This window comes from Heterodontus francisci, chromosome 20, assembly GCF_036365525.1.
Source record: "Heterodontus francisci isolate sHetFra1 chromosome 20, sHetFra1.hap1, whole genome shotgun sequence".
NCBI lineage: Eukaryota > Metazoa > Chordata > Chondrichthyes > Heterodontiformes > Heterodontidae > Heterodontus > Heterodontus francisci.
The window spans coordinates 80,617,202-80,643,100 of NC_090390.1; the positions used below are offsets into that span (position 1 = coordinate 80,617,202).

The 25,899-nt window shown below is 44.6% G+C and overlaps 1 protein-coding gene across 3 annotated transcripts in view; it reads left to right on the forward strand.

Annotated features, from left to right (window-relative positions):
* Positions 1-25,899, forward strand: part of loxl4 (lysyl oxidase-like 4) — a 142,371-nt gene that overhangs the window by 11,306 nt on the left and 105,166 nt on the right. For all 3 annotated transcript variants that reach the window (XM_068053110.1, XM_068053108.1, XM_068053111.1), the window contains 2 exons: positions 561-733; positions 13,961-14,169. In XM_068053110.1, coding sequence (XP_067909211.1) covers positions 561-733; positions 13,961-14,169 — 382 coding nt within the window. The remainder of the gene's footprint in view (positions 1-560; positions 734-13,960; positions 14,170-25,899) is intronic.

Genomic DNA, 25,899 nt, shown 5'->3' on the forward strand with positions numbered 1-25,899 from the left:
CACGTCCATTGGTCTGTATGGCACGGCCAATTATTACTGTAACCAGCTGAGCATCAGCCTTATCCCTTTGTGTTTTTTCACACTTACAATGAACGTGTTCTTTCAGTCACCTGTCCTCAATGAGTTTGTTCCACCTTTTGGGACCTCATCTTTCTGCAGAGGGTTGCATATCCATCCATTCCTCATTCAGGTGGTGGCAGGTTCTGCAGCAGCTCTGGCTATGTAACCGGGTAGGTGGGCAGACGCCACCTAGGTCACTGCCAGTGTTGTTGTTGGCCCTGTGCTCGGAGGAGCCTGAGGACTACGAATCCCTGTCTGACCATATTGTATATGCACCATTTTCGTAAATCTTTTCTGCACCCTCTCTAAAGCCTTCACATCCTTTTTAAAGTATGTTGTATAGAATTGGACACAATACTCCAGCAGAGGCCGCAGCAGTGATTTATAAATGTTCATCATAGCTTCCTTGATTTTGTACTCTATGCTTCTATTTATAAAGCCCAAGATCCCATGTGCCTTGACATTAATGCTTTTACCAATGCTGTAATCCTTTTGTCTAGGTCCCATCTGGCTGGACAATTTGAATTGCAAGGGTGATGAGGCATCAGTTGCTGCATGTGAATCTAACGGCTGGGGGGTTAATGACTGCAAGCACAGTGAGGATGTTGGGGTTGTCTGCTCCGAGAAGCGACTGGCTGGATTTGAGCACAAAGAAGCCTTTTCTGAACTTCAGGTAGGCTTCAAACCTTCTGCTGCCATCATCTCTTCTCCTGGGCAACCGTGTAGCCCTTTCTGTTTCTTGACCAGCTATATTGAGACTGAGTGCAGTTGACCCATGCAATGAGCCTCAGTGAATCTGCTGGCTATTTGCCGACTATTGGATTTTTGTGCTGATGTGGTAGGTTAGTACTCCAATGAGATTGGCTTGGTGTCTGTTTTGCCAACTCTAGTTGGGTGTAGAACCAGGAACTTTCATTACATGACCTTCTGCCTTGAACTGCCCCACCCCCATACTCCTGCCATCGGCCCATTGTCCAGGCGCACTGCCTCCCCACAGCCAACTGGAAAGGGAATTCTTTGTAACCCGATTCGATTAATCTTGACTGTCTCTTTCCCCCATGTTCAATACTTTCATAACTAATAAATTAAAGTATTCAATGAAAATTTTTTTAAAAATCTCAATTTTGTTTATTCACCCCTATGATTTTGCTCGCAGTGGTGTCCTCGTGATTAATTCCAATTCTGGGCAGACTCCAGGACAATCCTGGAGGGTTGGTAAACCTGCCTGGGTGCAAATATGGGGCTCGATCAACCACATAATGAGTTACTGATCTCAAACAGAGTGACAGAAGTATTGAGAAGACGTCAAGATTTCCAAGAGGAAAAGTCTAAGGCTGTCTTGTCCTGTCCTAGGCTGTTTTCTAGGTTATTGGATGGCCAGAACACAGAGGCCTTAGTAACATGGGCTTGTTGCCTGCCCTCATAGCCTGACGATATGTGCATTCAGCTGCCTGGGACCATCCTGAACAATAGCTGAAGAAAGCCTCCCTGAAAGTCAGTGTGGATTCATACCCAATAGGGGAAGTACAGATATAAGACAGATCCAGGAGAAGTGTAAAGAACAAAACATGGGCCTGTATGCTACTTTTATCTATCACACCAAGGCATTCGATACGGCCAGTTGAAACGGACTTTGAAAGATATTATCTAGACAGGAATTCCCTACCTAAATCTCTCCACCTCTCCGCCTCTCTCTGCTCCTTTAAGATGCTCTTTAAAACCTACCTGTTTGGCCAAGCTATTTGTCACCTGTCGTAATATCTCCTTATGTGGCGCGGTTTCAAGTTGGGACTGATAATACTCCTGTGACATGCCTTGGGATGTTTCATTAGATTAAAGTTGCTTTAGAAATGCAAGTTGTTGTTATAGCACATGGAGAACCTAAAGTAAAGAGGGAAGGTTAAATAATGATCTTAAAATAATTTTGAATACATTTTTGCCAGATATGAGGGGACCACTTACTTCGATCACTGTGTGTAACAATATTGTGAACGCAGTTAGAAAACACCTGCTTGCGACATCAGGTTACAAAGCTAGGGAGGGGCGAGGCCAAGGTGGGATTGGAACACAAGGATGAGTATTTTAAATTTGAGGTGTTGCCAGACTGAGAGCCAGTGTAGCTCAGCGAGCACAGGGGAGATGGGTGAACAGGACTGGTGTGCGTTCGGCTATAGGTAGCAGGGATTAGCTGAAGTTGGCGGACTTTGACTGTGACATGGACAGCACGGAGCCAGACTGCCACGAGCCTCAAGCACTCAAATCATTAGGTTAACAGTTTTATTTTAATGGAGCATATTATTTTCTAAAATAACATTTTGCAAATCCAACTTCAGCAGAAGGTTGGTCAAGTGGAACCCAAGATTGTCGTGACGTACCTAATAAACCCTTCTCAGTGTAATTTGCCTTTTCTTGTCTCATTTCCAACTTCGAGGCCATGCTATAGTTGCGTCTGTTGGGTCTTCACCCCCGTTTCTCAATTCCAGAGCAGTCAAGCCTGCGGAATCTCAGAGTGTGGGGGAGGGAAAAAGAAATGAAAATTTTGCTTTCTTAATATATTTGGACCTTCGGCAAGACAAACTTGTATATTATATAACTGGGAAAGGTGAGAACGAGGAGTTGCTACAGTCTGGCTGGCTGGAAAACACTCTAGTGGATATCTGAAAGCTCCATTTGAGAGACAGAGACAGGTTATATTCAGAGAAAGTATGTCTAAAAGTCTGACAGAGGGGCTTGTGGGCACATTTAGAGGTTGAAAGCTTCATTTTTCTCATATGCAGATGAAGAGAACTTGAGCTGAATGGAGGCAAGAAAGGAGAGGAGCAGTGTAGAGGGAGCTTTACTCTCTATTTAACACTGTGCTTTGCCTGCCCTGGGAGTGTTTGATGGGGACAGTGTAGAGAACATAAGAACATAAGAAATAGGAGCAGGAGTAGGCCATTCAGCCCCTCAAGCCTGCCCCGCCCTTCAATAAGATCATGGCTAATCTGTCCCAGGCCTCAACTCCTCTTTCGGGCCTGCTCCGCATAACCCTCGACTCCCCGAGACTTCAAAAATCTATCTACCTCTTCTTAAATACATTTAGTGACCTAGCCTTTACAACTCTCTTGAGGCAGAGAATTCCAAAGATTCACCACCCTCTGAGAGAAGAAATTCCTTCACATCTCAGTTTTAAATGTGTGACCCCTTATGCTATAATTATGTCCCCTAGTTCGAGATTCCCCCACCAGTGGAAACATATTCTCAATATCTACCCTCTCAAGCCCCCTTAGAATCTTATATGTTTCAATAAGATCACCTCTCATTCCTCTAAACGCCAATGAATAAAGGCATAACCTGTTTAGCCGTTCTTAATAAGACAACTCCTTCATCCCAGGAATCAGCCTAGTGAACCTTTTCTGAACTGCCTCCAATGCTAGTGTACCCTTCCTTAAATATAGGGACCGAAACTGTACGCAGTACTCCAGGTGTGGCCTCACCAACACCCTGTAGAGTTGTAACAGGACTTCCCCATTTTTAAGGTCTAACCCCCTAGCAATAAGGTCAAAATTCCATTTGCCTTCCTAATTACTTGCTGCACCTGCATGCTAAGTTTTTGTGTTTCATGTACAAGAACACCCAGATCCCTCTGTACTGCAATATTTTGTAGTCTTTCTCCATCTAAATAATAATCTGCCTTTTTATTCTTCCTACCAAAGTGGATGACCTCACACTTTCCCACATTGAACTCCATCTGCCAAGTTTTTGCCCACTCACTTAACCTATCTATATCCCTTTGCAGATTCTTTGTGTCCTCATCACAGCATGCCTTCCCACCTATTTTTGTATCATCAGCAAATTTGGATACACTACACTCTGTCCCTTCCTCCAAGTCATGAATATAGTTAGTAAATAGCTGAGGCCCTAGGACCGATCCTTGTAGCACCCCACTAGTTATGGCTTTCCAACCTGAAAAAGACCCATTGATCCCGACTCTCTGCCTTCTGTGTGTTAGCCAATCCTCAATCCATGCCAACACATTACCCACAATACCCTGAGCTCTTATCTTGTGCAATAATCTTTTATGTGGCACGTATTCAAACGCCTTCTGAAAATCCAAATACACTACATCTACCAGTTCCCCTTTATCCACCTGCTTATTACATCCTCAAAGATCTCTAACAAATTTGTCAAACATGATTTCCCTTTCATAAAACCATGCTGACTGTTTGATTGCATTATGTTTTTCTGCCTTAATAATGGAATCTAGCATTTTCCCAATGACTGATGTTAAGCTAACTGGTCTATAGTTTCCTTTTATCTGTCTCCCTCCTTTCTTGAATAGGGGTGTCACATTAGCGGTTTTCCAATCCGCTGGTACCCTACCGGAATCCAGTGAGTTTGGTATATTACTTGCCAATTTACTCTCATAATCAATTTTCCCCCTTTTTATTAGTTTTTTAGTCATCTGCTGCTGGTTTCTAAAAAATTCCCAATCCTCCGGCCTATCACTAGCTTTCGCCGCTTTGTACACCTTTGTTGTTGATTTGATACTCTTAACTTCCTTTGTTGTCCCCGGGTCGTTCATCGTTCTCATCGAGTCCTTCCTTCTGACTGGAATAAGTGTTTGCTGAGTGTTTTGAAATATCTGCTTAGAAGTCTGACATTGCTCATCTACTGACTTCCCCTGTAGTCGATCTTCCCAGCCCGCTTTAGACAACTCTTTCTTCATACCTCTGTAATTGCCCTTGTTTAAGTTGAAGACACTGGTTTGAGACCCGAGTTGCTCACCCTCAAACTGAATTTGAAATTCTCCCATGTTATGATCGCTTCTCCCTAGAAGATCCTTAACTACGAGATCTCTTATTAATCCTACCTCTTAACACAATACCAAATCTAAAATAGCCTGTTCCCGGGTAGGTTCTACAATGTATTGTTTTAAGAAACAATCCCTGATGCACTCTACAAATTTGTCTTCCATGTTACCCTTGCCAATTTGATTTGTCCAGTTTATATGCAGATTAAAATCACCCATGATAATTTCAGTGCCCTTCTTACACGCCTCCATTATTTCCTGATTAATAGCTTGTCCTACAGAGAGGCAACTCCTCGGGGGCCTATAGACCACTCCCACCTGTGGTTTCTTTCCCTTGCTATTCCTTATTTCCACCCAAACTGATTCTACATCACGATCTATATCATTTCTCACAACTGCACTGATCCCTTCTTTTAATAACAAAGCTACCCCACCTCCTTTTTCTTTCTGCCTATTCTTCCGGAACGTTGAATATCCTTGAACGTTGAGATTCCAGTCCTGGTCATCCTGCAACCACGTCTCAGTGATAGCGATCAAATCATATTCATTTATTTCTATCTGTGCCATCAGCTCATCTGCCTTGTTACAAATGCTGCGTGCATTCAGATACACATGCATAAGTTTTGACTTTTTACCATTTTTACCTACTCTGGTTCTAATTTCTGCTGTACTCTTATGCTTGTATTCTCTGTCCCTTCCTGCCACACTCTGATTAATGTATGCCTCTTCACTACCCTGCACCTCTGCTCTCTCATTACTTTTCAACTTTTTAAACTTCCCTTCAATTGAACCCTCCCAATCACTATTTAGTTTAAAGCCTTATCTACAACCCTAGTTATACGATTGGCCAGGACACTGGTCCCAGCGTGGTTCAAGTGAAGCCCATCCCAACAGAACAGCTCTCTCTTTCCCCAGTACTGGTGCCAGTGGCCCATGAATTGGAGCCCATTTCTCCCACACCAATCTTTGAGCCACACGTTTACCTCTCTAATCTTATTTACGCTATGGCAATTTGCATGTGGCTCAGGTAGTAACTGGAGATTATTACCTTTGTGATTCTGCTTTTTAATTTAGCCCCGAGCTGCTCATAGTCCCTCAGCAGAACCTCTTTCCTAGTCCTACCTATGTCATTGGTACTTACGTGGACCACGACAACTGGATCCCCCTCCCACTCCAAATTCCTCTCTAGCCCAGAAGAGATGTCCTTAACCTTGGCACCAGGTAGACAACACAGCCTTCGGGACTTTCTATCTTTGCTGCAGAGAACAGTATCTATTCCCCTAACTATGATATCCCCTATTAATACTACATTTCTATTTTCTCCCCCCACTTGAATGGCACTCTGAATGGTGCTGTGGTCAGTTCGCTCATCCTCCCTGCAGTCTGTTCCCTCGTCCACACCGGGAGCAAGAACCTCGTACTTACTGGATAAGGGCACTGGCTGAGGCTCCTCCAAAGCTAAGTTCTGGATCCTCATACCTGCCTCACTCGCAGTCACACCCTCCTGTCCCTGACCATGGTCCAAATAGAGGGAGCTTTATTCTGTATATAACCTGTGCTTTGCCTGCCCTGGGAGTGTTTGATGGGACAATGTAGAGGGAGCTTTACTCTTTATCTAACCCCATGCTGTACCTGCCCTGGGAGTGTTTGATGGGATAGTTTAGAGGGTGCTTTGAAACATAGAAAATAGGAGCAGGAGTAGGCCATTCGGCCCTTCGAGCCTGCTCCGCCATTCATTATGATCATGCTGATCATCCAACTCAGTAGGCTGTTCCCGCTTTCTCTCCATACCCTTTGATCCCTTTAAACCCAAGAGCTTTATCTAACTCCTTCTTGAAAACATACAATGTTTTGGCCTCAACTGCTTTCTGTGGTAGCGAATTCCACAGGCTCACCACTCTCTGGGTGAAGAAATTTCTCCGCATCTCAGTCCTGAAAGGTTTGCCCTGTATCCAAAGACTATGACCCCTGGTTCTGGACTCCCCCACCATCGGGAACATCCTTCCTGCCAAGGAAGTCTTGTTAGAATTTTTTGGGTTTCCATGAGATCCCACCTCACTCTTTTGAACTCCAGCGAATATAATCCTAACCGACTCAATCTCTCCTCATGCGTCAGTCCTGCCATCCCAGGAATCAGTCTGGTAAACCTTCGCTGCACTCCCTCTACAGCAAGAACATCCTTCCTCCGATAAGGAGACCAAAACTACACCCAATATTCCAGCTGTGTCCTCACCAAGGCCCTGTATAATTGCAGTAAGACATCCCTGCTCCTGTACTCGAATCCTCTCGCTATGAAGGCCAACATACCATTTGCCTTTTTTACCGCCTGTTGCACCTGCACGCTTACCTTCAGCGACTGGTGTATGAGAACACCCAGGTCTCGCTGCATATTTCCACTCTCTCAGTTTATAGCCATTCAGATAATAATCAGCCTTCCTGTTTTTGCTACCAAAGTGGATAACCTCACATTTATCCACATTATACTGCATCTGCCATGCATTAGCCCACTCACTCAACTTGTCCAAATCACCCTGAAGCCTCTCTGCATCCTCCTCACAACTCACCCTCCCACCCAGTTTTGTGTCATCTGCAAATTCTTTGCTCTGTATTTAACCTGTGCTTTGCCTGCCCTCGGAGTGTTGATGGGACAGTGTTGCGGGAGCTTTACTCTGTATTTAACCTGTGTTTTGCCTGAGTTGGGAATGATTAATGCAAACACTACAGTTTATCCCATTCCCCAGCACTGGCATCACATACCTTGAGCACAAAAATAGATTTAAACTGCATTTCATGCATTTGGACTTAAGGATTCTGGGAAACGAACAAACTTGCTAACTTTTCAACTGCTTATAGAGGCAAAATAGAAGGATTGATCAGAAATGTTAATGAATTCCTCCAGTTCTGGCCTGTTGCCCATTCCAGATTGTCTTCGCCCCTCTATTGGCACCCACGCCTTCAGCTGTATAGACCCTAAGCTCCAGACTTTCCTCCCTAAACCTCATTGCTTCTCTGCATCTCTCCTTCTTAAAACCCATCTCTCACCTGTGCCAATATCTCCTTATGTGGTTCGAGTGTCAAAGATTGTCTGATTTATGCTCCTGTGAAACACCTTGGGACATGTTACTATTTTAAAGACGCCATACAAGTGCAAGTTGTTGTTGCTTTCTGTCAACTTTCAGATGAACTGGTGGGAACACACAATGAGTAAGCAAACTTGTGAATTCCCAGGATAAGCCTTTTCCTCAATTACTGGAAGAGAACTTGGGAGCAAAGGACAAATGACACAATGTGTAATTAATTGGAGCGTGTTTGAAGCACAGCAGCTCCATTCATTCGCAATAACGATGGGAAATAGAGTGGAATGTGAGCTGCTGGCTGAGGTCATTTGGTTGGAAAAACACATGCTGACGTCTAGACAATAATAGCTTTCTGAGATAAGGGCAGCGACTTGCCTTGCCTAGTCAGATGAGTCCTCACATTCCTGAGCTCCATACATGGGCAGACAAGGAAGGAGACTCAAATCATCAGTGTCGAAGTTCACTTGATGGAGAAGACGGGGTCGATGCAAATATTGATTTAATAGTTAGGCACGCTAATATGGAATCATAAGAAAACAGCCGAGCAGGTCTGTTCAGCACTTCTTAACTCATCTATTCAGCAATATCCTAAAAAAGCTGCATGGAAGCTTGCATACTGCTTCTTAATTCATTCCAAGGTTTTTGCATCTTCTGTGGGGCATGAGATAAGACATGGGTCACTTTCTAACTTCACGTTACAGGCAGGGAACGCGTAGTGAAAATTCTGCAGGTGTGCTGCTCACCGTAGCCTGACTTTTTATGTTAGTGAACCCACAGTCTTGGCTGACACTCAGTGCAGCACTCCCTCAGTACTGCACTGATCAGAAGTGCCGTCTTTCAGATGAGACGTTAAACTGAGTCCCCGTCTGCCCCTCTCAGATGGGTGTAAAAGATCCCATGGTACTATTTTGAAGGAGAGCAGAGGAGTTCTCCCCAGTGTCCTGGCCAATATTTAGTCCCTCATCCAACATCACTGAAAAACCTTATCTGGTTGTTATCACATGACTGTGGGATCTTGCTGAGTGTAAAATGCCTGCACATTTCCCTACGCTGCAACTACACCTCTAAAGTACTTTATTGGCTGTGAAGCACTTTGGGTTGTCTTGAGGTTGTGAATGGCACCACAGAAATGCCAAGTTGTTTTCGTTCCTCTCTTCCTCCGCTGCAGCTCACACCCTTCACTTTTCCAGCCCTGTTCTGCTTTCCTCTGCTCCCTCCCTTTACTTTATCAATCTCAGAGCCTACAGTCATTGATTTCAATGGGCAGTTCAGGCACAGTGACAAAGGGTCGGGTGGAGAGTGAACTTCCCCCTACACTGCCTCAAACAACGTGCTTCAAGTCCAGCCTCGAAGATTTATCCTCACTGCATCACGGAGGCATTTCCAGGTCCCCACCTACCAAAAGGGGGACTTTTCTTTTGATTGAGGTGCTGTCAATTTATTTTGACCAGTTTGGAACTGAAGTGAGACGCTTGAGCACCCTTACTCAGTCTGGGTTGGGTTGAAGCCAAGTAAATGTTGGGAACCAAAAGCTCCGCCCCCAACCCCAAAGAGGTGCAGGTTTAATGAAAAAGCAAAATGCTGGAAATCTGAAATAAAAACGGAAAATGCAGGAAATACTCAGCAGGTCTGTCAGCACCTGTGCAGTTAACGCTAACTCTGTTTCTCTCTACACAGATGCTGCCAGACCTGCTGAGTGTTTCCAGCATTTTCTGTTTTTATTGCAGGTCTAATGATGTTGGATGAAAGGCAGCTGGTACTGACTGAAACTTGTTTCCAAATTGCTTCCTTTTGAGTTCTTACCCTCTGTTATATTTTTATCTTTGCACCTTGTCCTCCTCTTCAAGAGCACTTGATTGGACCACATCCTTCAGGAGTGTGGAGTGAGGATGGTGTTCGGAACAGACAGCTGTCTGCCACTGCCCAATGCCCTTGTGTTTTAGACTAGAGCCCTCATGTTTGCTAATAGTTGGCCCTGCCCTGTTACCATGGTGACAGATGCAGCTATGATCCTCCATGGACAATGCAAAGAGTGATTGATGAGGGCTTTTTTGATGCTTAATGTGCAGCTGGCAGACAGCTGTGTCCTCTTGGCTTGATCCTGATCCTTAGCCTTTCATAGGATTTTTCAGACGGTTTCATATTGCAGCATTTTAGAGAGAGGATATCGTCTGTGTTACAACTGCAATAAGGTTAGCAAATACATTTGTGGCCCCTTTGTAGTTAGAGATAGACATGGAGCTAAAATGTTCATCAATACTTGGGTTCATACTTTTGGTCCAAATTCAAGCTTTGTTCTCCCTTTTAGCCCCCCCCCACCTCCCCCCACCTCGCTCTACCCTCACGTTTTCTCCATTGATTTCCCTCTGATATCGGTGCCTCATCCTTGTTGTCCCTGTTTTCCTAGCTGATGCCGAGGGTCCAGTTCTACAGGCATTTGTGGTCCTTTAGCACCGCATTCAACTGCCCATTCTTCACATATGAGACCAGACAACGTACTGATGGGTTTCTCCATCACAACAGAACCTGGTCTTTTTATCGTGCCTGGGGATGTTAAAGGTGCTATGTATATGCAAGTTGTTGTTGTGCGTGTCATTTCCCCCTGCAATGTCTACACTCGAGCACTTTCCAGAAGATAGCAATTAAGAGCTGTGACCGTTTTTTTTTTTGGCCTATCTTGGCACATGGACACTCCTGCTGGTTGTTGTGCTTGTACTGCTGCCCTGGCTAAGGTCGGCTGACCCAGCACAGACTAAGGATACATCCTGTGATCTTGCTGTTTGGTAGCAGATGAAATACAGCAGATATCCCCTCTCCGAGGCAGCAGAGAGGCCATTACAAGAGGAATGATAGAGTAGAAAGCTATCTTGGGCAGTATAGCAAGTGCCCGATGGTGAATTGGCAGCCAATCTTCCAACCTTCCCAATATTCTGAAGTTGTTATAGAAGAACATGGGGCATAGTGGGAAGAGACTGATGGTTTTCTATCTGCCATTTTCCTCCACCATCTAAGATTGATTTAAATCCCAGTGTGTTTCAATTTGGTTTTCCACATGCAATACCAGTTCCACTTGCATAGGTAAAATCCAGCCCAATCTGTTTTTAGTGATGTTGGTTGATGGATAAATATTGGCCAGGATACTGGGGTGACCACCCCCGCTCTTCGAAATAGCACCAAGGAATCTTTTATATCCACCTGAGAGGACAGACAAGGCCTTGGTGTAACTCAATACTGCATTGTAACATCAGCCTTTGTTTTGTGGTCAAATGTCTAGAGTACAACTTGAACCCACAACCTTCTGGTTTAGAGGTGAACCACAGTTGACACAATTAAAATTAACATAGATATAACTGGCTGAATTCTGTACCTGCAGCAGGGGTTCCCGACCCCGGGCCGGAAAGCTGGGGAAACCATACCTCAGCCATTTGGGGGAACCCTGCCCCCCCACCCCCCCCCCCACCCCAGCTGCACTTTTTGGTGCTCAGGCAATTAACTGCCTGGCGCTGGGGCTCCCATCTCTTTAAAAGCCGGGAGCCCGCCTCCAACAGCTGCCAGCCAATCGGAGGGCTGGTAGCTATTCCGTCTCTGCAATGCCACTGGGAGCAGTGACCACTGTGTTGGGACTGCTGCAGGCCAGGAGCAGCCAGCACGGAGGAGGCCCTGGAATAAAGGTAGGTTTGTGAGGTTCGTCAGAGCTGGTCAGGTAGCCCTCGGCGGTGGGGTGGGGTGTGGTTGATTCTGAGGGCCTGGGGGCGTCTTTCCGTGAGGGTGGCCCTTGCCACCGGGGTGGGGTGGGCCCTCCATGGGCCACAGAATGTTTGATCAGGGGGCCCCCCCCCAACTCGAGCCGGCAGGGAGGCTGCCAACATTTACTGGGCGGTCTCCTCACATGGCAGCAGGGCCCACCTACCATTGGTAAAATACCAGCGGCGGCGGGAAGAGGCCCTTAATTAGCCACTTAGGGGGCACTCTATCTCCTGCCTTTCCTCACCATTTAATGCCCCTGCCACCTCCAGCCCGTCCAAAAAAGGTTGGTAAAATCCAGTCCAACATGCATTTTTTTTTCACAATTTGTGTCTTGTGTGAACAGGGATCCTTAACGCTCTGTCTGACCTCACAGGGGTGACCCTTGGCCAATCTCCAAACACACATGGCTGCCATTTTGAAAACTGCCTCAGCAGAGATTTCAGCTCAAAAGAATTACTCATACTCATCACATAACTATTTAAGTTTCCACTTAAATGTTTATCTGATGAGGGAATCTTCAGCTGGAATTTAATGATCAGACAGAACCAAATGTAAATAACAAATCATTGCACCATCTTTTACAATTAACTCAATCTTTTCCAGGACTTCAATACTGTAGAAGCTCCCAGTCATCGTTTTCTCCTGTGATCTACATGTTTTTTGAATGCCACGTTTAGCATTGTCTAATCATTAGTTATCTCACCTCTCTTCATTCTTTTTTTCAACCTTGGTGGGAGTCTAGCCCAATAGGCCTGACTCTTCAAATCAGAATCCTCAAAAGAAATAATCAAACACAAAGAAGGCTTTGATGTAAACCAATAACGTATAAGAAATATAACCTAGTGTTATTTTTGGAAAAGTATGCAATGGTCCTCCTGACATCCTGTGTGGTTTCCTATCCTTTGGAATGCTGGAGGGTAGTAAGAGACTGGCACACAACCAAGGCACGGAAAGGTGGAGGCATTCCTGGTGCACTGTTTGCTTGCTTCCATGACGATTTCCCTTGACAATTTGATTGCAGTGTTGACACAAACCTTTAAAGTCTCAGGCCTTTAATTTAAATTAAAAAGATGATAAATAAATCATTACCAGTTAAGCTGGGGATGCAACAGCTGCACCAAAAAGGAGTCACTCGCGTGCTAATCTAATTACTGACGAGATTAGAAGGGTCTTTGATTTTCTCTCATTGACTCCCATTTTTCTTTATTACTTACACTTTTTCATTTCTTTTGGGCTCCGCTTGCACAAAGTTTGAAGTGATCCACTCCCAGGCCTCTGTCACTAGCCCAGGGTACTCTAGTTGTAGGGATCTGCAACTTGGGGTGTTCTATGATTGGTCAGTCCGGTTTTGAATCGCTGTCAGAATTTTATTTTTTATAAAAAAAATTATAAATCACCTGATCAGATTGAAGTCAAGAAAAAAAACCTGCATTTATATAGCACCTTTCATTACCTGAGGACGTCCCAAAGCACTTTACAGCCAATTAAATACTTTCGAAGTGGGGTCACTGTTGTAATGTATGAAATGCGGCAGCCAAATTTGCGCACAGCAAGCTCCCACAAACAGCAATGTGATAATGACCAGATAATCTCTTTTTAATTGAGTTGAGGGATAAATATTGGCCAAGACATCAAACAGCACTGCCCTGTCTTAAAAAGCGTTAAACAATGGTTTGGAGTGTAGTGACTGTTGTTATATAGGAAATGCAGCAACCATTCAAACTAACAAAGAATCCCTTTCTTCCTCCCCAATAACTGCAAAGTGATGAATGTCCAGTTAAACTATTTTTCGGTTGGTGTTGGTAGAGAAATATTGTTTACGATTTCTGGAGAAGACCCTTGCTCTTTCAATAAGGACCTTTAATAGCCATACGTCTCATTGGAAGAATAGCACCTCCCAACAGTGCATCAATTCCCTTGTACTGCACTGGAATGTCAGTGACTGTAGATTGTAAACTGGTCTGTACGGTCCTCTAAACCAGAGGTGAGGGCAATACCAAACCAAGCCAGGCTAAAACTTCATCTTGCCTCTCCCGCCCACACCTTCTCCCTTTTGGATGGTGGGATCTGAAACTCTGGATGACAAATTGAGGGAACAGCATTCGTCCTGTCACCCCTCAGTGATTGTAAACTGCAGTATGCTGATTATTTAACCAAAGCAAAGAGCTGTTGACCACAGTGCTTGACAGCAACAGGAGTGCCTCACAAACCAGTGCTCCACCTGTAATGCTGCACAGGGCTGGCACACCATTCAAAACTCCTATTGTCGTCTTTCTGTCACCAGGGCCGGAACAAGGTGGATGAAGTCCGCATTCGGGCGGTTTTGGCCTCCGCCAGGAGACGCAACCCAATCACTGAAGGAGTCGTGGAAGTTAAATATCAGGGGAGATGGAAACAGGTCTGCGATGCTGGCTGGAGCTTCAACAACAGCAGAGTGGTGTGTGGAATGTTGGGATTCCCAGGAGAGCTTCCAGTGAACATGAGGATCTACAGGTAAGGTCAGGACATTCGCCTGGTGCCGACAACTTACAAAAAACCCTACAGCATGGAAACAGGCCATTCAGCACAACGGGCACATGACAGTGAATTAAACATTAAAATAAAAGCAAAATACTGCGGATGCTGGAAATCTGAAATAAAAACAAGAAATGCTGGAAATACTCAGCAGGTCTGTCAGCATCTGTGGAAAGAGAAGCAGAGTTAACGTTTCGGGTCAGTGACCCTTCTTCAGAACTGACAAATATTAGAAATGTCAAAGGTTATAAGCAAGTGAGGTGGGGGTGGGGCAAGAGATAACAAAGGAGAAGGTGTAGATTGGACAAGGCCACATAGCTGACCAAAAGGTCATGGAGCAAAGGCAAACAATATGTTAATAGTGTGTTGAAAGACAAAGCATTAGTACAAATAGGGTGTTAACGGACTGAAGATTGAACAGCAGCAAGTGCAAACATGAAAAAAAACAGTGGGTAAGCAAACTGAACAAACTAAGATGAAATGAAATAAACATGTAAAAAATGTAAAAAAGATGAAAAAAAGAAAAATTAACTAAAAATAAAAGTAAAATGGGGGGCTGTCATGCTCTGAAATTATTGAACTCAATGTTCAGTCCGGTAGGCTGTAGTGTGCCTAATCGGTAAATGAGATGCTGTTCATTGAGCTTGCGTTGATGTTCACTAGAACACTGCAGAAAGCCCAGGATAGAGATGTGAGCATGAGAGCAGGGGGGTGTGTTGAAATGGCAAGCAACCGGAAGTTCAGGGTCCTGCTTGCAGACTGAGCGGAGGTGTTCCGCAAAGCAGTCACCCAGTCTGCCCAGAAGACAGATTATTATTTGAACGGCGATAGACTGGGAAAGGGGGAGGTGCAGCAAGACCTGGGTGTCCTTGTGCACTAGTTGCTGAAAGTAAGCATGCAGGTGCAGCAGGCAGTTAAGAAGGCGAATGGTATGTTGGCCTTCAAAGCTTGAGGATTCAAGTACACAGGGCGGCACAGTGGCGCAGTGGTTAGCACCGCAGCCTCACAGCTCCAGCGACCCGGGTTCAGTTCTGGGTACTGCCTGTGTGGAGTTTGCAAGTTCTCCCTGTGACCACGTGCTCCTTTTTCCTCCCACGGCCAAAGACTTGCAGTTTGATAGGTAAATTGGCCATTGTAAATTGCCCCTAGTGTAGGTAGATGGTAGGGAATAAGGATTAGTATAAATGGGTGGTTGTTGGTCGGCACAGTCTCGGTGGGCCGAAGGGCCTGTTTCAGTGCAGTATCTCTAAATAAATAAAATACAGGAGCAGGGATGTCTTGCTGCAATTATACAGGGCCTTGGTGAGGCCATATCTGGAGTATTGTGTGCAGTTTTGGTCTCCTTATCTGAGGAAGAATGTTCTTACTATGGAGGGAGTGCAGCTAAGGTTCACCAGACTGGGATGGCAGGACTGACGTATGAGGAGAGATTGAGTCGATTAGGCTGGTATTCGCTAGAGGATAGAAGAATGAGAGGGGATCTCATAGAAACCTACAAAATTCTAACAGGACTGGACAGACTAGATGCAGGAAGGATGTTCCCGAAGGTGGGGGAGTCCAGGACTAGGGATCACAGTCTAAGGATAAGGGGTAAGCCATTTCGGACTGAGATGAGGAGGGATTTCTTCACCCAGAGAGTGGTGAACCTGTGGAATTCTCCACCACAGAACGCAGTTGAGACCAAATCATTAAATGTACTCAAGAAAGAGTTAGATATAGTTTTTAGGGCTGAAGGGATCAAGGGATACGAGGAGAAAGCAGGAACAGGGTACTGGGTTTGGATGATAAGCCATGATCGTATTGAATGGCGGTGCAGGCTCGAAGGGCCGAATGGCTTACTCCTGCTCCTATTTTTCTATGTTTCTAGGATGGCAACAATACTTGGGCAGCCATTCCTCTCAATGTCAGCTGTGACTCAGTTGGTAGCATGCTCATCTCTGAGTCAGGCAGTTGTGGGCTCAAATCCCACTCCGGATGTAAGCACAAAAGTCTTGGCTGGCACTTCAGGGCTGCATTGTCGGAAGTGCCACCTTTTGAATTGAGACGTTAAACCGAGGCTCTGTCTGCCCTCTACTGTGGATGTGAAATATCCCATGGCAGTATTTCAAAGAACAACAGGAGAGTTATCCCCGCAGTCCTGGCCAATGTTTATCTCTCAGTGAGCTTGAAACAAATTATCTGGTCATTCTTATGTTAGTCTTTGTGGGATCTTGCTGTGCGCAAATTGGCTGCTGCATTTCCTTCATTACAATGATGAGTGCACTTCAAAAGTACTTCATTAGCTGTAAAGTACTTTGGGCATTCTGAGGTCATGAAAGGCGCTATATAAATGCAAATCTTTCTTTTCTTTCTCTCTGGCAGTAATGTGTCAGCTGGGGCAGTCAAGGAGTGAATGTTTGCATCTTTGAACTGCAGTCTCAGAAAACCTCATCAATCAGTTGTTTTCCCTTTAATTACTGCCAAGTGGGCAGGAGGAGAAGCAAGTGTGTTTGGATAAACACTGCTAATAATTATTTCATTTGACTGTGTAACTGGTGTGAGGCATGAGGTTTCTGGCCTTGGATGGCGTGTAGTGTTGATTAGGTTCAACATAAACCAGTAAGGGTTCCAGCCCGTGTTTTATAGCTCAATGCCATTTTCCTGGTTTCAGCCCATACTAAATCCTCCATAAAGCCAGATATAGGTGATCGTGGCCTAGATTTATTCGTATTTAATCTAAACCCTAGACCCAGTCCCCATTAATGGCCTTCAGTCCAAACCTAAAGCCTTTCTGCGGTTGCCATAGAAACATTGATGGATTTAGCTGTAACTTTTCATTCCAAGCGAAACATTTCTGTTTCAGAATTAATGGGACAATATGCTTCGTGAATGACTTAATAAAGCTTGATTAATTAGCAAAGATGGAACTTTGAAAATTCAGTGTCAGGATTTGTTTAAAATTATTTTTAGTTTTAAAGGAAACTTCCACATGGTTTAGAAATTGAATGACGTCACTGCTGGAGAAACGGGGACCCCTCTTGTTTATTTTGCACCCTGTGTGTGAGAATCAATGTACTCCCAGAATGGATGCAATGCAGTTAGAGGTAGAGTAAAGCCAACAGTGAGGCACTCCATCAGTACTGCACTGAGGTTTTAGCCTGGATAATGCAGTCTAGTCTCTGGAGTGGAACCTAAACTCAGAATCTTCTGGCTCAGAGCTGAGAGCGTTCCTACCGAGCCACACGTGATACTGTGACAGGAGGCTGGAAGAATTGCCAGGGAAAATTGAGTTCCTAGTCTAGGCTGTTGCACTGCAGTATGCAGGGAGTGCTGCTGCTAATGGAGGTGCTGCCTGAGGATGGAATGTTAATTGATGCCCGTCTGTTCAAATGGACATCAGAGATGCTATAGCACCATGTGAATACAGGTAGAGAACTCTACCTCAACAATGAGCATCAACCCTGGCCTCATTAGAGCTACCCTTTCACCACTGCACTACTGTAATAATTACATTCCCCAAACCTGCCAACCCACAGAATCACAGAATAATACAGTGCAGAAGAGGCCCTTCAGCCCATCGAGTCTGCACCGATGCATTAATGACACCTGACCTGTCTTGCTAATCCCATTTGCCAGCACTTGGCCCATAGCCTTGAATGTTTAAAGGATGTGAGGCAACCTGCATCTACCACCCTCCCAGGCAGGGCATTCCAGACCGTCACCACCCTCTGGGTAAAAAGGTTTTTCCTCAAGTCCCCCTTAAACCTCCTGCCCCTCACCTTAAACTTGTGACCCCTCGTAACTGACCCTTCAACTAAGGGGAACAGCTGCTCCCTATCCACCCTGTCCATGCCCCTCATAATCTTGTACACCTCGATCAGGCCATCCCTCAATCTTCTCTGCTCCAGTGAAAACAACCCAAGCCTATCCAACCTCTCTTCATAGCTTAAATGTTCCATCCCAGGCAACATCCTGGTGAATCGCCTCTGCACCCCCTCCAATGCAATCACATCCTTCCTATAATGTGGCGACCAGAATTGCACACAGTACTCCAGCTGTGGCCTTACCAAAGTTCTATACAACTCCAACATGACCTCCCTGCTTTTGTTATCTATGCCTCGATTGATAAAGGCAAGTGTCCCATATGCCTTTTTCACCACCCTATTAACCTGCCCTTCTGCCTTCAGAGATCTATGGACAAACACGCCAAGGTCCCTTTGTTCCTTGGAACTTCCCAGTGTCAGGCTATTCGTTGAATACTTCCGTGTCACATTACTCCTTCCAAAGTGTATCACCTCACACTTTTCAGCGTTAAATTCCATCTGCCACTTTTCTGCCCATTTGACCATCCCGTCTATATCTTCCTGTAACTCAAGACACTCAACCTCACTGTTAACCACTCGGCCAATCTTTGTGTCATCCACGAACTTACTGATCCTACCCCCAACATAGTCATCTATGTTGTTTATATAAATGACAAACAATAGGGGACCCAGCACAGATCCCTGTGGCACGCCACTGGACACTGGCTTCCAGTCACTAAAACAGCCGTCTGTCATCACTCTGTGTCTCCTACAGCTAAGCCAATTTTGAATCCACCTTATCAAATTACCCTGTATCCAATGTGCATTTGCTTTTTTTTATTTTTTTTTTATTTAGAGATACAGCACTGAAACAGGCCCTTCGGCCCACCGAGTCTGTGCCGACCATCAACCACCCATGTATACTAATCCTACACTAATTCCATATTCTTACCACATCCCCACCTGTCCCTATATTTCCCTACCACCTACCTATACTAGGGGCAATTGCTAATGGCCAATTTACCTATCGACCTGCAAGTCTTTGGCATGTGGGAGGAAACCGGAGCACCCGGAGAAAACCCACGCAGACACAGGGAGAACTTGCAAACTCCACACAGACAGTACCCAGAATTGAACCCAGGTCGCTGGAGCTGTGAGGCTGCAGTGCTAACCACTGCGCCACTGTGCCGCCCTTTCTTGATAAGTCTCCCATGTGGGACCTTGTCAAAGGCTTTGCTGAAATCCATGTAAACTACATCAACTGCACTACCCTCATCTACACACCTGGTCACATGCTCAAAAAATTCAATCAAATTTGTTAAGCATGACCTCCCTCTGACAAAGCCATGCTGACTATTCCTAATCAAATTTTGCCTCTCCAAGTGGAGATAGATTCTCTCCTTCAGAATTTTCTCCCAATAGTTTCCCTACCATTGACGTGAGACTCACTGGTCTCTAGTTCCCTGGCTTATCTCTACAACTGTTCTTAAATAGTGGGACCACATTAGCTGTTCTCCAGTCCTCTGGCACCTCCCCTGTGGCTAGAGAGGAATTAAAAATTCTGTGGGAGTCTTGATTATTTCTCAGATTCTGAGAGGCAAAAAATGGAAGACCCGTGGATATCTAATTATTTATAATGATTCTCAGAAATACATCAAAACATCTTGTACAATTAATTACTTTGAACAACAGCTTGTATTTATATATCAACTTTAAAGTAGTAATAGGTCCCAGGAACATTATCAAACAAAATTTGACACCGATTCACATGAGGAGATATTAGGGCAGGTGATCAAAAGCTTAGTCAAAGAGGTGGGTTTTAAGGAGCGCCTTAAAGGAAGAGAAAGAGGTAGAGAGGTGAAGAGGTTTAGGGAGGGAATTCCAGAGCTCGGGCCCAAGCAGCTGAAGACACGGCCATCAATGATGGAGCAATTAAAATTGGACATGCTCAAGAGGCCAGAATTAGATGAGCACAGAGATCTGGGAGGGTTGTAGGGCTGAAGGAGGATACTGCAATATGGAGGGGTGAGACCATGGAGGGAATTTAAGACAAGGAAGGGGATTTTAAAATCGAGGCATTGGTGAACCAGGACCCCATGTAGGTCACCAAGCACAGGGGTGAATTGGACTTGATGCAAGTTAGGATACAGACAGCAGAGTTTTGGAAGAGTTCAATGTTGTGGGACCACCTTAAGAAGGGATCACCTTAAGAGGCTGTAAGTGAAGGTCACCGGAGGAAGTGATGTCACATCACACATGACTAGTGAGTTGTGGCTGTAGCCCAAAAGAGTAAGATGTGTGTGGGTGTGGCCCCAAATATATATATCTGTTCTAGTTTTAAGTTATAATAAAAGCCCACATCTTCTTTGGATATTACTTGGAGTTCTGTGAATCTTACAATCGTTCACATCCCAAAGGAACAAGTAATATTAAACTCAAATTTATGGAGGCACAGGTTGATGGTCCCCGTGCTTGATGCCCTACTAACAATCTGTGTTAAAATAGTCAGTTGGAGAAGGTGTTAGAGGGTGTTCATTAGCTGTGTAACTGTTGCCAACAAAGAGTCGCACCTCTTGGAGAGTCAGGAGGAGAAAATTTGTGGAAAAATTGGGATGATAGAGCAGAAGTGATACATGGATTGGAAATAGCAACAATAATGCTATTATATTTATACAACATCTTTAACAGTAGAAACATCCAAAGTAAGGTTACTAATCCCTCAGGATTGACTTGGAGTCTCCAGGAATTAAAAATTATTCTCCCTGGCATTGTTGTGAGTGACACAGTAGGCGTTTTTTAAAAAAAAAACTGGCATTTTTCATTTTCTTTGAATACTTTTGTTAATTTGTTACAAAAATATTGGAGATGGGGAAAAGATTTTTTGACTGGGTGGGGTTGTTGAAGGCTGGAGGACAAATGATGAAACCTCCAGGAATATGTCTAACCCTAATCCCAAGGCTCGTCAGAGGTAGGGAGAAACTGAGCTAGGAAGGTAGAGGTTAGGAGTGTGACAGAAAACTAGAAGAGGTGCAGGTTTTAAAGGAGGGCTGACAGAGGTAGAGGGGATAAAAGGTTTAGGGAGGTAATGTCCAAGACAGGGGTCAAGGTGACTGAAAGCTCTGCCAACAATTTTGGGTGAAGTTGGGGGTTTGGGGGGTGTGGGGTAGGCGATACGGAATGCCAGAGTCTGATTAAAGCATAAGTTACGTGATTGTGGCATTCACATCATCACTCAGTTCCTGTGCGATGTGCCATGAAGGACTTCATGGAAAGCATATATTTAAGAATAATAAATGATGAAACCCTAAATCATACCCTAAACTTAAGATACACAAATATATATATAGAAGGGTCAGGTAGCAGGAGAGTTTCAAGCAAATGCCTCAATGCAGTTGAAGATTTTATTGGCTCCTCCTGGAGCTGACTGGCCAAACGGGTCTTGGAATTTGTGTCGAAAACATTTGAGAATTTCCTTTATGCTCTGTTCATGGACAGGTCTACCTTCTACTGTTGTCTCTATTCTAAGCCGTTGAGTCCATCTAACTAAGAGTCAATGCTAGAAAGAACTTGCATTTCTACAGCGTCTTTCATGACAGGACATCCCAAAGTGCTTTACAGCCAAGGAAATATTTTTGAAGGGTAGTCACTGTTGTAATGTAGGAAACGCAGCAGCCAATTTGTGCACAGCAAGCTCCCACAAACAGCAATGTTATAATGATGTTGATTGAAGGATAAATACTGGTGAGAGCTCCCCTCCTCTTCATTGGAATAGTGCTGCAGGATCTTTTACATCCACCTGAGGGGGTAGATGGGGCCTCGGTTTAACAGCTCACTGCACTGTCGGTACCTCTGGCAGTGCAGGGCTCCGTCAGTACTGCTCTGGAGTGTCAGTCTTGATTATGTGCTCAGGTCTCTGGAGTTGGACTTAAACCCACAACCTTCCGAGTCAGAGGCAAGAACACTACCCACTGAGCCACGCTTGACACCATCTGAGTTGTGGGTCCAATGCGGTATGTTCAGCACTGGAACATCGGGGTAGGAGTAGTCCATTCAGCCCCATGAGCCTACTCCCCCACTGTGAGGTCTCCATGTTCTACCTCTGGGTCTATGAGCTCTTCTGAAAAGCTGCTCCTTCAGCCTAGCAGCCTGTTGAAATCAAAATCCAATTCTCTATCTCTGGAACCACCAGCATCTTGGAATTGGAGTCTGGTGCATTTGGCCTCCCATTTGAATAGCAATACAACGAACATAAACATTACCTGCTGCTGTGAATGGGAATTCAACATGCAACCTGACTGAATGGGAATCCAGTCAACTGACCATTAAACTATCAGGTAATATAAATATAAGATGTTCAGTCACTTACAGTCACCAATAAATCCAATAAGCAGTTCAAGAGGGACTTCTTTGCACAGAGAGTGGTTTGAATATGGAACATGTTACCATTGAGGAATAGTTGAGGTGAATGGCATAGATTCATTTAAGGGGAAGCTGGATGAACACATGAGGGAGAAAGGAATAGAAGGTTTTTTTTAATTCATTCATGGGATTTAGGCGTCGTTGGCCAGGCCAGCATTTATTGCCCATCCCTAATTGCCCTTGAGAAGGGCAACTGAGTGGCTTGCTAGGCCATTTCAGAGGGCATGTAAGAGTCAGCCACATTGCTGTGGGTCTGGACTCACATGTAGGTCAGACCAGGTAAGAACAGCAGATTTCCTTCCCTGAAGGACATTAGTGAACCAGATGGGTTTTTACAACAATCGACAATGGTTTCATGGCCATCATTAGACTAGCTTTTTAATTCCAGATTTATTAATTGAATTCAAATTCCACCTTCTGTTGTGGTGGGATTTGAACCCATGTCCCCAGAACAATACCCTGGGTCTCTGGGTTCCTAGTCCTGATAGGCTGAGATGAGGAGGCTTGTGTGGATCACAAACACCAGCATGGAATAGTTGGGCCGAATGGCCTGTTTCTGCACTGTAAATTCTATATAAGGCCCATCTTGCAATTTTCCAATTAGCTTAGATGTGCAAAATAGTGGCGTCCCAGAGGGAGAGAAAATAACACTTTCTAAACTTGTTCTTAGACCTTTTATTGATGTAGTTGAATTGAAGTCTGGTGCTCTGTAACCCCAGCGTAGTCTATCACTCGAGAAGATCACTAAAATATTTTCCCATACAAAATCCTTTACAAGTGCCCTGGTTAAAGAATGTATTATCTACTGCAACTGGCACCTGAACAAACACTGGAACGTCTCCCCCTCCAACCCTCACCGTATTTAGGGTCATCAGTACCATCCTGTATAATGACCCCAGATTGGTTCTACAATTGACGTGCAGTGTTTAAGCAAGGAAAGGGCTTTTGTCCGATCTCCAGATGTGTCACTGAGCCTCTCGGATAGTTTGAATCATTTGTTTGCCTAGGTCTGACGTGTGTGATGTCCTGCTGAATAGATTTTCACACATGGCCAAACAAATCCTTACATGAGGACCATCACGTTTAAGTCATGAGTCATTCCAGAGATTCCACCACCACCCCCCCCCCCCCCCCCCACCACCCCCACTCTTTTTTGTAAAACAGTAACTTTCTTATTTTCTCGGTTGCCAGTTGCTTCTGGAATGCAGTCCAGGAATGTGGTGTTATAGATTCATCCAGTCTCCTGGCAACCTCCGAGAAATGCTTAATTAAACACAAGGATGATTTTGTTTTGCTGGAATGAATTGGGTGCATTTTAGCAATTTTCAAACTCTTTATTTCCCTTTAGTGTGCAGTGACAGTGATGGGTCACCGTCCTTTCTTGTCATTTAATGAACTGCAATCGGGTAATGTGGTTTGTATATATTTTTAAAAGGAAGCTCTGATCTCAAAGCCAGTATTTGATTCAGACTTCTGAGTTAAATGTCAGACTCAGTAAGACCAGGAAAGGTATTGACTCCAGACAGAAGCAGCTTTTTCATAGACCTTTTCATATATAAAGTCATGAGCATATCATCTAGGTTGACACCTGACACTCCTAGTGCAGTACTGAGGGAGTGCTGCATAGTCAGAGGTGCTGTGTTTCAGATCAAACTGTAAGATTTAGGTTCGGGAGCCACAGATTACCCAAAAGAGGTGGTTGAGAACTCATAAGTAATTTTTAAATAGTTTATTAAGATGGATAAGCTAAATAGACAGAATTTGCAGATGACACAAAACTGGGTGGGAGCGTGAGTTGTGAGGAGGATGCAGAGAGGCTTCAGGGTGATTTGGACAAGTTGAGTGAGTGGGCAAATGCATGGCAGATGCAGTATAATGTGGATAAATGTGAGTGTGAGTGTGGATACACTTTGGTAGCAAAACCAGGAAAGCAAATTATTATCTGAACGGCTATAAACTGAGAGAGGGGAATATGCAGCGAGACCTGGGTGTTCTCGTACACAAGTCGCTGAAGGTAAGCATACAGGTCCAACAGGCGGTAAAAAAGGCAAATGGTATGTTGGCCTTCATAGCGAGAGGATTCGAGTACAGGAGCAGGGATATCTTGCTGCAATTATACAGGGCCTTGGTGAGGCCACACCTGGAATATTGTGTGCAGTTTTGGTCTCCTTATCTGAGGAAGGATGTTCTTGCTATAGAGAGAGTGCAGCGAAGGTTTACCAGACTGATTCCTGGGATGGTGGGACTGACGTATGAGGAGATATTGAGTCAGTTAGGATTATATTCGCTGGAGTTCAGAAGAGTGAGTGGGGATCTCATAGAAAACTATAAAATTCTAACAGGACTTGACAGGGTAGATGCAGGAAGGATGTTCCTAATGGTGGGGGAGTCCAGAATCAGGGGTCATAGTCTAAGGATACGGGGTAAACCTTTCAGGACTGAGATGAGGAGAAATTACTTCACCCAGAGAGTGGTGAGCCTGTGGAATTCACTACCACAGAAAGCAGTAGAGGCCAAAACATTGTATGTTTTCAAGAAGGAGTTAGATATAGCTCTTGGGTCTAAAGGGATCAAAGGGTATGGGGCAAAAGCGGGAACAGGTTACTGAGTTGGATGATCAGCCATGATCATAATGAATGGCGGAGCAGGCTCGAAGGGCCGAATGGCCTACTCCTGCCCCTATTTTCTATGTTTCTAAATATACGACCCGTGACATATGACTTTGCAGCTGATTTCTGCAGTTGAAAGGGCAGTTTCTCTCTCTCTCTCTCTCCCTCTCTCTTTCTCTCGCTCTCCCCCTCTGTCCTTTCGCGTTCTCCAGTTAGCCGAAGTGTCAGGAAGCTCTCTATCTTCTGCAAGATGGGGACTGCTGTCTCTGTTCCTCTGAGCATCCATTGATATACCTTATTTCTGGGGGCTGGTAGTTCACCCTATGTCAATCATTTGTTCGAACCCTTTTAACCAGTGAATACAGGGCAGGTACCTGAGGTGTCAGGAGTGGTGACCTACCCCTTGTCCATCACTCTGCCCCCACCAAAGTCACCTTTCACCTTATCTCATGCTTGATATTATTTGTAAATTTCTGCCAGATGCTTGTTTGGAGAGGGTGCATGGCTCCATCTTATCAGCTTTAGGAATGTCTTGTTTCAGAGCTAATGCTTAAGTCATGTCCTTGGCAGAGATAACAGGCCTGCACTGTCCTAGCTGCCTGCTATCAAATATTTCTTAATAAGAGAGAGAACAATAAGAATTTTGTATTATTATGAGAAGTATCATTTGTTAAAGGACTCATTTCTTACAAGACGTTAAAACGAGGCCCCGTCTGCCCTCTCAGGTGGATGTAAAAGATCCCACATCACTGATAGAGAAGGTTAAGAGGTGACTGAATAGAGGTTTACAAGATGATGAGAGGATTTGAAAGAGTAGAGAGAGAAAAATTATTCCCTCTGGCAAGTGGGTCAATAACCAGAGATCATAGATTTTAAATCATTGGCAAAAGGTCTAGAGG